At 57.7% G+C, this 12,953-nt stretch overlaps 1 protein-coding gene across 1 annotated transcript in view; it reads left to right on the top strand.

Annotated features, from left to right (window-relative positions):
* The first annotated feature begins 2,068 nt into the window (after nt 1–2,068).
* Nucleotides 2,069–12,953, top strand: part of ACAT2 (acetyl-CoA acetyltransferase 2) — an 18,781-nt gene continuing 7,896 nt past the window's right edge. Inside the window, exons 1-4 of the mRNA XM_029054125.2 lie at nt 2,069–2,204; nt 6,154–6,288; nt 7,864–8,045; nt 9,796–9,913. Coding sequence (XP_028909958.1) covers nt 2,144–2,204; nt 6,154–6,288; nt 7,864–8,045; nt 9,796–9,913 — 496 coding nt within the window. The 5' untranslated portion in view covers nt 2,069–2,143. The remainder of the gene's footprint in view (nt 2,205–6,153; nt 6,289–7,863; nt 8,046–9,795; nt 9,914–12,953) is intronic.

Below are 12,953 nucleotides of genomic sequence, written 5' to 3'. Positions count from 1 at the left end.
CCCCAGCGCTTAGAACAGTGCTCTGCACCTAGTAAACGCTTAACAAATACCAACATCATTATTATTATCATTATTATTACGATCTAATGAGTGGATGAATGAATGAATTCATATTTTTATGACAATCGAATGAGTGGCTGAATGAATTCATATTATGATGACGGTCGAATGAGTGGGTGAATGAATGAATTCATATTATGATGACGGTCGAATGAGTGGATGAATGAATGAATTCATATTATGATGACGGTCGAATGAGTGGATGAATGAATGCATATCATTATGACAGTGGAATGGGTGGGTGGATGGATGAATGAATTTATATTATGATGATCAAATGAGAATGAATGAATGCATATCATTATGACAGCGGAATGAGTGGATGAATGAATTCATATTATTATGACGATCGAATGAGTGGATGAATGAATGCATATCATTATGACAGTGGAATGAGTGGATGAATGAATGAATTCATATGATGATGATCAAATGAGAATGAAAGTATGCATATGAGTAGGACAGTGGAACGAATGGATGAATGAATGAATTCATATTATTGACAGTGGAATGAGCGGATGAATGAATGAATGCATAGTATGATGACAGTCGAATGAGTGGATGAATGAATGCATATCATTATGACAGTGGAATGACCGGATGAATGAATTTATATTATTATGACGATCGAATGAGTGAATGAATGAATTCATATTATTGACAGTGGAATGAGTGGATGAATGAATGGATGCATATCATTGACAGTGGAATGACTGGATGAATGAATTCATATTATTATGACGATCGAATGAGTGAATGAATGAATTGATATTATTGACAGTGGAATGAGTGGATGAATGAATGAATGCATATCATTGACAGTGGAATGAGTGGATGAATGAATGCAAATCATTATGACAGTGGAATGACTGCATGAATGAATTTACATTATTATGACGATCGAATGAATGAATGAATTCATATTATGGACAGTGGAATGAGTGGGTGAATGAATGGATGCATATTCATTCATTCATTCAATAGTATTTATTGAGCGCTTACTATGTGCAGAGCACTGGACTGTGCGCTTGGGATGAACAGGTCGGCAACAGATAGAGACGGTCCCTGCCCTTTGACGGGCTTACGGTCTAATCGACGTGGATGAATGAATGCATATCATCATGACAGCGGAATGAGTGGATGAATGAATTCATATTATTATTTCGATCGAATGAGTGAATGAAAGAATGAATTCATATTATGGACAGTGGAATGCGTGGATGAATGAACGAATGCATAACATCATGACAGTGGAATGAGTGGATGAATGAATTCATATTATTATGACGATCGAATGAGTGAATGAAGGAATGAATTCATATTATGGACAGTGGAATGCGTGGATGAATGAATGAATGCATATCATGGACAGGGGAATGAGTGGATGAATGAATGCATATCATCATGACAGCGGAATGAGTGGATGAATGAATTCATATTATTATGACGATCGAATGAGTGAATGAAGGAATGAATTCATATTATGGACAGTGGAATGCGTGGATGAATGAATGAATGCATAACATCATGACAGCGGAATGAGTGGATGAATGAATTCATATTATTATGACGATCGAATGAGTGAATGAAGGAATGAATTCATATTATGGACAGTGGAATGCGTGGATGAATGAATGAATGCATATCATGGACAGGGGAATGAGTGGATGAATGAATGAATGCATAACATCATGACAGTGGAATGAGTGGATGAATGAATTTAGATTATGATTGCGCTCGAATGCGTGGATGAATGAATGAACGCATGTGAGTTTGACAGTGGAATGAGCGGACGAATGAATGAATAGTAGTAGTAGAGGAAAGCAGGCTCCCCCCCGCCGCCCCCCCCCCCCCGGGGCGGGCGGGTCACGTGGGTGTGGGGTCACGTGGGCCCGGAGGCCCCGCCCAATGGGCAGGCGGGGATGCGCGGCGGCCGCAGGGCGGCAGCCAATGAGAGCGGGGCGCGGGCGGGCGGGGGCGGGGCCTCCGCCGGGGTGGGCAGTGCGCCTGCGCGGGGCGGAGGAGCGGCAGGCCGGGGGCGGACGGAGGTGGCGGCAGGCGCGCGCGGCGCCCCTCGGCCAGCATGAGCACGAGCGGCGGCCCGGACCCGGTGGTGGTGGCCGCGGCGGCCCGGACCGCCATAGGTGAGCGCGGCGGCCCCGGCGGCGCCTCCTCGTGGCCCGCGCCGCCTCCTCCTCTCCCCCGCCCCCCGCCCCGCCCGCGCGTCCTCATTGGCTGCCGCCCTAGGGCCACCCGGCCGCCCCGCCTGCCCATTGGCTGCGGCCGACGCCCCTCGCTCCCCATTGGCTGCCGCCCTAGGGCCACCCGGCCGCGCCGTCGGCTCATGGGCCGCGGCCGACGCCCCTCTCTCCTCATTGGCTGCGGCCTACTCCCGTCCTCATGGGCCGCGGCCTACTCCCGTCCTCATTGGCCGCGGCCGACTCCCCTCTCTCCTCATTGGCCGCGGCCTACCCCCCTCTCTCCTCATTGGCCGCGGCTCACTCCCCTCTCTCATTGGCCGCGGCCGACTCCCCTCCCTCCTCATTGGCCGCGGCCGACTCCCCTCCCTCCTCATTGGCCGCGGCCGACTCCCCTCTCTCCTCATTGGCCGCGGCCGACGCCCTTCTCTCCCCATCGGTCAGGGCCGGTTACTGCTTCCCACGCGGACGGGACCGGCCGATGCTTGATTCATTCATTCACGCAAGCAGGCCTTCAATCGTATTCATTCATTCAATAGTATTAATTGAGCGCTTACTCTGCGCAGAGCACTGTGCTGAGCGCTTGGAATGGACAGTTCGGCCACAGATAGAGACAGTCCCTGCCCCCTGACGGGCTTCCGGTCATTCGGTAGTATTTATTGAGCGCTTACTATGCGCAGAGCACTGTACTGAGCGCTTGGAATGGACAATTGGGCAACAGAGACAATCCCTGCCCATTGACGGGCTTACAGTCATTCATTCATTCATTCAGGCATACATTCAATCATATTTATTCATTCAGTAGTATTTATTGAGCGCCTACTATGCGCAGAGCACCGTGCTGAGCGCTTGGAATGGACAGTTCAGCAACAGAGACAATCCCTGCCCCCTGACGGGCTTCCGGTCGTTCGTTCATTCGGTAGTATTTATTGAGCGCTTACTATGCGCAGAGCACTGTGCTGAGCGCTTGGAATGGACAATTCGGCCACAGAAAGAGGCAGGCCCTGCCCCTTCATTCGTTCATTCAAAAGTATTTATTGAGCGCTCACTAGGTGCAGAGCACTGGACTGAGCGCTCGGAAAGGAAAAGTCGGCAACAGATAGAGACGGTCCCTGCCCAGTGACGGACTCACGGTCCCATTAGAAGGTGCAAGGGAGAATCTAGGACCGAGAGGGCGGGGTGACTTACTAGGTGCGCAGCACTGGACTGATAATCGTGTTGGGATTTGATAAGCGCTTACTGTGTGCAGAGCACTGTCCTAAGCGCTGCGGGGGTGGAGCGGACCATCAGGTCCGACACAGTCCCTGCCCAAGGCGGGAGCTCACGGTCTGGAGGCCCCGGGCGGACTGGGACCCGCTGGGGATTTCTGCCCTTCCCCCTTTTAGCTGGGAAATGGGCTGCAATAATAATAAGAAGAATGATAATACTAATGATGGCATTTGCGAAACCCTTACTCTGTGCTGAGCGCTGCGAGCGATACCCTTCATTCATGTATTCATTCGACAGTATCGACTGAGCGCTTACTATGTGCCGAGCTCCGGACTGAGCGCTTGGAATGGACATTTTGGCCCCAGAAAGAGACCATCCCTGCCCTCTGACGGGCTTACGGTCATTCGTTCATTCGGTCGTATTTATTGAGCGCTTACTATGTGCCGAGCACTGGACTGAACGCTTGGAACGGACAGTTCGGCAACAGATGAGAGACCGGGGAATCAGGTTGCCCCCCGTGGGGCTCACAGTCTTCACCCCCATTTTACAGATGAGGTCCCCGAGGCACAGAGAAGTGAAGCGACCGGCCCGGGGCCACCCAGCCGACAAGGGGCGGCGGCGGGATTAGAACCCAGGACCTGTGACTCCCCAGCCCGGGCCCTGGCCACCGAGCCGCGCCGTTCCTCTGTGGAAGAGCTCGGGAAGAGCTACCTAAAAATGGTTATCGACGGGGCGGTTACCCAAGGCGGAGCACCACCCCGAGCCTTGGGGGGAAGGCACGGTTACCGCCCTTAAATAATAATAATAATAATAATAATAATAATAATGGTATTGAGCGCTTACAATGTGCCAGACACTGTGCTGACGTACTTATCTATACCGACGTCGGTTGGCATGGACGTCGGGCCTCCCTCCCCCCACGCCAAGACCGCGAGCTCGTCGTGGGCCGAGGTTGTCACTCGGCAGCGGGGCTCAGCGGAAAGAACCCGAGCTTGGGAGTCGGAGGTCACGGGTTCGGATCCCGGCTCTGCCCCTCGTCGGCCGGGTGAGCGGGGGCGAGTCCCTTCGCTTCTCTGGGCCTCGGTCACCTCGTCTGGAAAATGGGGATGAAAGACCGGGAGCCTCACGGGGGACATCCCGATGACCCCGTCTCTCCCCCGGCGCTCAGGACAGCGCTCGGCACCTAGTAAGCGCTTAACAAATACCAACGTTATTACCGAGGGGCTCCGAACCCTGATTTCCGTCGTACAGAGGAGGTTACAGAGACGTGAAGTTATTATTATTAAAGTTAATATTCACGTGAAAACTCCCTCGGGGCGGGGACGCCGCCTCATTCAATCAGACTCTCCGGTGCCGCGCTCGTCGGTGCCCGTGAAATACCGAGAGACTCCCGGAATGGACAAGTAGAAGCGGCATGGCTCGGTGGAGGGAGCACGGGCTTTGGAGTCGGGGTCATGGGTTCGAATCCTGGATCTGCCGCTTAGCTGCGTGACTGTGGGCGAGTCGCTTCCCTTCTCTGGGCCCCAGTTCCCTCATCTGGAAAATGGGATGAAGACCGTGAGCCCCACGTGGGGCAACCTGATTCCCCTGCGTCTACCCCGGCGCTGAGGACGGCGCTCGGCACACAGGAGGCGCTTAACAAATACCAACATTATTAAGTAGGGCGTCGCGATGGCTGCGCACGTGGGGCGTTGGCTGGCGGCGTGTCCTTGAGCGCTGCGGTGACCCAGAGCGGGGCCGTGCTCATCTGTGGGACGTTTTAGACGGTTGAAGTGCCGAGCCGTCGAGGAGGGCAGGGTGGAGAAGAAATGCTACGCTTCATTTCGTAAAACGGGTCTCTTCTAAGCCCGAGAGGCTCGTTTTAAGCCAACGCAAGGGGCCCTTGATGTATATTCCGCGCCTCTGAAGATCAGTTCCGCGGCACTCGGGTCCCCATCTGTGATTTATTCGTATTAATAATAATCATGTCGGTGTTCGTTGAGCGCTTACTACGCGCACAGCGCTGTGCTAAGCGCCGGGGGAGAGACGGGGTCATCGGGTCGTCCCACGCGAGGCTCACGGTCAATCCCCATTTGACAGATGAGGTAACTGAGGCACAGAGAAGTCACTTCACTTCTCGCCCACGGTCACCCGGCCGACGAGGGGCAGAGCCGGGATTCGAACTCACGACCTCGGACTCCCAAGCCCGGGCTCTTTCCACTGAGCCGCGCTGCTTCTCCGTATTTACGTCTCCCCCTCTAGCCTGTCGGTTGGTGCGGGGCAGGGGACGTGTCTGTTTCTCGTTGTCATTCATTCATTCAGTAGTATTGATTGAGCGCTTACTATGTGCGGAGCACTGTACTGGGCGCTCGGAATGAGCAGGTCGGCCACGGATAGAGACGGTCCCTGCCGTCCGACGGGCTCGCGCTCTGATCGGGGGAGACGGACGGACGAGAGCGATGGCGATAAAAGAACAGTGTTGTCCTCTCCCGGGCGTTGAGTACGGTGCGCGGCCCCCAGCCAGCGCTTAGTAAGTAACGGTCGCGTGAATGAGCGAAGCGGTCTTGGTTTACGAACGCTCGCGAGTCCGCTTCGACGGAGTCCTTGGGCGGGGTGTGCCCGACTGCCGCGGATCGTGTGCCCCGAGCGCTCGTTCTTCAGAGGGCGGCCGACCTCTACGACCGTCGGCTGCGAAATCTTTTTTCAGGTTCCTTCAATGGCTCCCTGTCGACCGTCCCCGTCCACGAGCTGGGTTCTACCGCTATCAAAGAAGTCCTGAAGCGGGCCCGCGTCAGCCCCGACGAGGTGTCCGAGGTGATATTTGGACACGTTTTGGCCGCAGGTACCCGGCGCGACGGATTTGGGCACCTCTCGATGATGACGACGTTGGTGTCTGTTAAGCGCTTACTACGGGCCGAGCGCCGTTCTAAGCGCCGCGGGGAGAGACGGGGTCAGGTGGTCCCACGGGAGGCTCACGGCCTTCAGCCCCGTTTTACAGACGAGGGAACTGAGGCCCGGAGAAGTGAAGTGCCTTGCCCGAGGTCCCGCAGCCAAGTGGGGGAGCCGGCATTCGAACCCATGACCCCGGACCCCCGAGCCCGGGCTCTTGCCACTGAGCCGCGCCTCTCGGAGACCTCGGCCGTCCCGAGGGAGAAGGAATCTACGGGTGGGAAGGGAAAGAGAAGCCGAGCATCATCCTTGTCCCACCCTCACCGGGAGATTCCGGTAATTTAGTCGGGCCTCGTCGCGTCCCGAGCTGACCACGGCCCTCTGGTTTGATCAGGATGAGATACGGTGCCCGGTTCGGGGACGTCCTTCTTCCTTTTTGTGGTTATCGTTCAGTGTCTCTGTGGGTCGGACACTGTTCTAAGCGCCGGGGTAGATCCAGGTGGATTGGGTTGCACCCAGTCCCGCTCCCAGCTGGGACACGCAGCCGAAGTAGGAGGGAGCACTGGGACACGGAGAAGCGAAGCGCCTTGCCCGAGGTCACACAGCCAGCGTGGCCTGGTGGGCGGAGCCCGGCAAGTCCCCGGGTCCGAATGCCGGCTCTGCCCCTGGTCAGCTGCGTGACGGTGGGCAAGTCGCTTGGCTTCTCAGTGCCTCGGTTCCCTCCTCTGTACAACGGGGATTAACCGTGAGCCTCGCGTGGGACGGCCTCATTCCCCCGTCTCTCCTCCGGCGCTTAGAACAGTGCTCTGCACAGAGTAAGCGCTTAACGGATACCAACTTGTTTATCGTCATTCTCTTCGCCTCGGTTCCCTCATCTCTAAAATGGGGGCGCGGGACTGCATCCGACCCGACTGGCCCGCATCTACCCCAGTGCTCACCACAGTGCTTCTCACGGCGTGAGCGCTTCGGTGCTATTTTGTATTATGACTCTCATCATCGTTATCATCGCGATGATTATTAGGCAGAGCCGGGATGAGAATCGGTCCATCAGCCGCGTCTACTGAGCGCTTACGCTGTGCGGAGCGCTGTGCTAAGCTCTTGGGAGAGTAGAATCTAAATAAACGGACACGTTCCCCGCGCACGCCGAGCTGACGGTCTAGAGGGACCCGGGTCTTCCGACTCCGGGCCCGCGCTCTCTCCCCTAGGCCGTGCCGCTTCTCCCTTCGATTCGGTTCAGAAGTACGTCCTGAGCGCCTGCCGTGTGCGGAGCGCCGTGCCGACTGCTTGGGAGAGTAAAACGGAACACTGAAGCGATCGATCCCCCCGCCTAAAACCAGCGGCCGGCCCGGGCGATGGGCCGACGTCGTCCCCGCCACCCTGGGGCACGGGAGAGCGGGAAGCGCGTGCGCCGCGCGGGTCGAGAGGGAGGGTGAGCGGACCAGGCTCGGACCAGCCGGAGGAGATGGGCCGGGGCCGGGGGCCGCGCTCCCTCCCCGAGCCCCGCGACCCACCCGGCGCGTCCCCGCAGGCTGCGGCCAGAACCCGGCGCGGCAGGCCAGCGTGGCGGCCGGCCTCCCCTACGGCGTGCCCGCCTGGAGCTGCCAGATGATCTGCGGGTCGGGCCTGAAAGCCGTGTGCCTCGGGGCCCAGTCGGTGGCCCTGGGCGACGCCAGCGTGGTGGTGGCCGGCGGCATGGAGAACATGAGCAAGGTGAGCCTCCCCCCGCCGCGCTGGAGCCCTCCTCCTCCTCCTCCTCCTCCTCCTCCTCCTCCTCCTCCCCCCGACTCCCCTTCCACCCCGGGCTGGCCGTCCCTCTTGCTTTTGGCGGGGAGGGCGTCGGAACCGATCTGTTCGTGGCATTGCTTGAGTGCTTTCTACGTGCAGAGCACTGTACTGAGCGCTGAGAAGACACGCTCCCCTCCTCGAGAACCTCCGGCGAAACAAAAACTTCTCGCTCTGGGCTTCGGGGCTCTCCGTCCCCCCGCCCCCTCCTACCTCTCCTCCCTTCCCTCTCTCCACCGCCCACCGCGCACGCTCGGCTCCTCCGCCGCCCAGCTCCTCGCCGTCCCCCGTTCTCGCCCGTCCCGCCGTCGACCCCCGGGCCGCGTCCTCCCGCGGTCCCGGGCCGCCCTCCCTCCTCACCTCCTCCGGACTCCCTCTCTTCCCCTCTTCAAAGCCCTCCTGAGAGCTCACCTCCTCCGGGAGGCCTTCCCGGACCCAGCCTCCCCTCCCCGCCGCCCCGTCGCCCCGACTCCCTCCCTCTGCTCTGCCCCCCTCCCCTCCCCACAGCTCTTGTGTATATTTGTATATATTGTTTTTTACTCTATTTTCTTAATGAAGTTCTTTATATCTATGTGTAAGTATAGTATACTATATATACAGTATGTATATATATATATATATATGCTATAGTATAGTATATAAGTGTATAGATAGATATACTTAAACTATGCTATATAGTATATATCTATATCGTATAGATATAAGTATATCTACATTTGTCGCTCTTGATGGTATTGATGCCCGACGAACCGTTTTGTTTTGTTGTCCGTCTCCCCCTCTTAAACTGTGAGCCCGTTGCTGGACGGTGCCTGTCCCTATCTGTTGCCGAACCGTACGTCCCAAGCCTGCGTTCATCCGGTGCTATTTATCGAGCGCCTACTACGTGTAGAGCACTGCACCGAGCGCTCGGAACGTACAGTTCGGCGACAGAGGGAGACCGTCCCCGCCCAGTGACGGGCTCGCGGTCTAGAAAGGGGGAGACAGACGGCAGAGCGCGACAGGGCGAAACGAAAACCAGACGACGTCATCGAGATAAATAGAACCAAGGGGATGTACGCCTCAGTGACAAAATGGATAGGGTGATAGATAATCTACAGAAAGGAGCGCGGTGCTGCGGGGAGGGGCAGGGGGAAGAGCGGAGGGCGGGAGGGAGGAGGAGGAGGAGCAGAGGGAAAGGGGGAAGCTCAGTCTGGGAAGGCCTCCTGGAGGAGGTGAGCTCTCAGGAGGGCTTTGAAGGGGGGAAGAGAGGGAGTTGGGCGGAGGTGAGGAGGGAGGGCGTTCGGGGACGGCGGGAGGACGCGGGCCGGGGCCACGACGGCGGGACGGGCGTCGACGGGGGACGGCGAAGGGGTGAGCGGCGGAGGAGCGGGGGCACTCGGTACAGTGCTCTGCTCATCGCGTGCGCTCGATAAATGCGAAGGAATGAATGAATGAAGAGAGCACAGTAGAACAGAGTCGGTGGACACGTCCCCCCGTCCGAGACGCGCCTACGGCCCGGAGGGGATGACAGACGGGACGTGAGCCAGTGGGGAGTGGACGCGTGAACGATGGGCGGTACGGGTCGAGCGCCTGCCGTGTGCAGGGCGCCGCGCTGAAGGCTTGGGAGAAAGGCCCCCTCCCCCCGAGGACCGTCTGGGGTCCCGACCCGCCTCCCGATCCCTCTCCTTCTCGCTCCTAGGCTCCTCACTTGGTTCACATGAGAGTGGGCGTGAAGATGGGGGAGACCCCTCTGAGAGACAGCATCCTCTGCGACGGACTCACAGACGCCTTCTTCAACTACCACATGGGGGTGACGGGTGAGCAAATCGAATCTCGGGAGCCGCCCCCCGAACCGACCAATGAAAGCGGCCGGCCGGGGCTCGGGTGTGGGGGTGCCGTCTGCCCCGAGGGGGTCGGCTCAGATGGGGTGAAGCGTGACGCTACTCGTCGAGGGCTCCTTCCTATGTGCCAAGCGCTCTTCTGAGCGCCGGGGTGGGCGCGAGTCACTCGGATTGGGGCCCCCGTCCCGCACGGGGCTCACGGTCCGGCTCCCCGTTGTGCAGATGAGGCGGCTGAGGCCCAGAGAAGTGACCTTCCCGAGGACGCAGAGCAGACGAGCGGCAGAGCCGGGATGAGAAGCCAGGTCCTTCTGACTCCCGGGCCCGGGCCCTCTCCGTTCGGCCGCGCCGGGGCCCTCCGGCTTTTGGGGAGCTTCCTCCTCCCTTGGCACCGGATAGTCAGTCAGGGGTGTTTATTGAGCGCTTACCCTGTGCGTAGCGTTCGTTCATTCGGTCCTATCTCTCGAGCGCTCACCACGTGCAGGGCGCCGGACGGAGCGCCCGGAACGGACAGATGGGTCACGGATAGATAGACACGGTCCCTGCCCCTTCCTTCCCTCATTCGCTGGTATTTATCGAGCGCTCACTAGGTGCAGAGCGCCGGACGGAGCGCCTGGAACGGACAGGTGGGCCACAGATAGAGACGGTCCCTGCCCTCTGACGGGCGCCCGGTCTGATCGGGGGAGACGGGCAGACGGGAACAGCGCTGAGCGCCGGGGAGAGGACAGTAGAGCGATGTAACGGGCGCGTTCCCCGCCCACGGTGAGCTTCCAGTCCGGAGGGGGAGGCCGAGCGGTCGGCTCCTCCTGCCGCCGTCGCCCAGCTGTGGGCCGGTGGGAAGAGGTGATGATGACGCTAACGTGGGTATCTGTTAAGCGCTTACTAGGCGCAGAGCGCCGTTCCAAGCGCCGGGGCGGAGACAGGGTCATCGGTTTGTCCCACGGGAGGCTCGCAGATGATCCCCCTTTTACAGATGAGGCCCAGAGAAGTGAAGTGACTCGCCCACGGTCACCCAGCTGCCAGGTGGCAGAGCGGGGAGTCGAACCCATGACCTCTGATCCCGAAGCCCACGCCCTTCTCACTGAGCCAGGCTGCTTCTCCAACTGACCGCCCTTTTTCCTCTTCTCCCGCTCCCTTGGGCGTCTCCTTGACTCTCTCCCTTTATTCATCCCCCCTCCCGGCCCCACCCCGTTCGCGGGCGTGTCTGCCATTCCATCGATTTGTCTTAACGACCGTCTCCCCCTCGAGACTGTAATGATAATAATAATTACGGTACTTGTTAAGCGCCTACTATGAGCCAAGCGCCGTTCTAAGCGCTGGGGGAGATACGAGTTCATCGGGTTGGACACAGTCCCTGTCCCACCGGGAGCCCCTCATCCCCATTTTGAACAGACGAGGTGGATGAAACCCAGAGAAGTCAAGTGTCTCCAACAGCAGACGTATGGCGGAGCCGGGTTCGGAACCCAGGTCCTTCTGCTTCTCAGCCCGTGCTCTGTCCACCAAACCGCGCTGCTTCTCCTTCTCTATAAACTTGTCGTGGGCAGGGAATGGGTTTCCCCCGCGCTCGGTATGGTCCCGTGCACACGGTAAGGGTTGGAGAAATAGGAGTGACTGACTTGGGGAGCCCAGAGGCTGTGAACTCTGAGCCCCGGTGAGCGAGACGGGAGCAGGAGGCGGCGTGACAGAAAAGCCGAGTAACCGTCTCCTTCCCCTCCTTCCTCTTCTTTCCGTCCAATCCCTCAGATTTCCCTTCCTTCTCCCTCCATTTTCTCTTTTTATCCTCGTCTCTTTCCTCCCCCGCCCCGGCTCCCCTGCCTTCCCACCCTCCCCGTATCCACTCGCTCATCGGGACAGAATTGCTCCTCACCGGGCTTATTTGCGCGCCCGCTGTGCGAAGAGCACCGTACCGGTTGCCTGGAGGGGCGCAGCGATCGGGGGTATCTACTGAGCGCTCCCTCTGCAGAGCCCTGTACTGAGCCCCCGGAGGAGGAGTCTGTCGAGTGCTTGCTGCCACTTGTCCGCTGTGTGACTGCGGGCAAGTCACTTCACTTCTCGGTGCCTCGGTTACCTCGTCCGTAACTCATCACGAGGGACAACCCGGTGACCCTGTCTCTCCCCCAGCGCTTAGAACGGTGCTCTGCGCCTAGTAAGCGCTTAGCAGATACCAACATTATTACTCTGTGCAGAGACCCGGAGTGTGCTCTTGGGAGAGTACTACAGTACGGAGTTGGCAGACGCATTCCCCGACCGCCCCAGACTTACACTGTAGAGGGGGAGGCAGAAATGAATGTCATTAGGTCATTTGTAATAGAAATAGAATGTACGGACAAGCGGAGTTTAAAGCAGAATGCCGATTTCTATCTAGTGTGAAGCAGGGGAACCTGAATTGGATTCCTGCTCCACCCTGGCTCCTCCCTTCTCCTTCTGGCTAGTTGTATTTTGGTTGTCCTCATCTCCTCAATATGAAGGCCAAAGGAAGAGGGGGCAACGCGTGAAAGTTAAGGGGACAAGCAGAGTTCACCCAAGCTGTTCCCTTGCAGGGATTGATTGGCCAGGGATTGTGGGATTCATTCATTCAGTCGCATTTATGGAACGCTTACTTTGTTGCCGAGTGGTACCCTCCAAGCGCCTAGTACAGTGGCCCGCACAGAGACAATCCCTGCCCACAACGGGCTCACGGTCTAGAAGGGGGGGGAGACGGACATCCAAACGAGTAAACAGGCGTCAGTAGCATCGATATCAAGAAATAGAATTAGAGATATATGTACACATCAGAACAAGTGAAACAGGCATTAATATAATAAACAGAATTCTAGATAGGTTCATATATAAAGAAGCGCTTCGGGGTGGGGGGGAACCGAGGAGAAGGGGGGCTCGGTCTGGGAAGGCCTCTTGGAGGAGGTGAGCTTGAAGTAGGGCTCTCAAGAGGGGGGAAGTGTTACTGTGAGGCAGATGTGAGGAGGGAGGGCGTTTCAGGCCAGAGGTAGGACGTGGGCCACGGGTCGACGGCGGGACGGGC

Source organism: Ornithorhynchus anatinus, chromosome 2, assembly GCF_004115215.2.
Source record: "Ornithorhynchus anatinus isolate Pmale09 chromosome 2, mOrnAna1.pri.v4, whole genome shotgun sequence".
NCBI classification, from domain to species: Eukaryota; Metazoa; Chordata; class Mammalia; order Monotremata; family Ornithorhynchidae; genus Ornithorhynchus; species Ornithorhynchus anatinus.
Note: the sequence above shows the minus strand (reverse complement) of the source record. Positions and strands in the feature narration are given on the sequence as shown.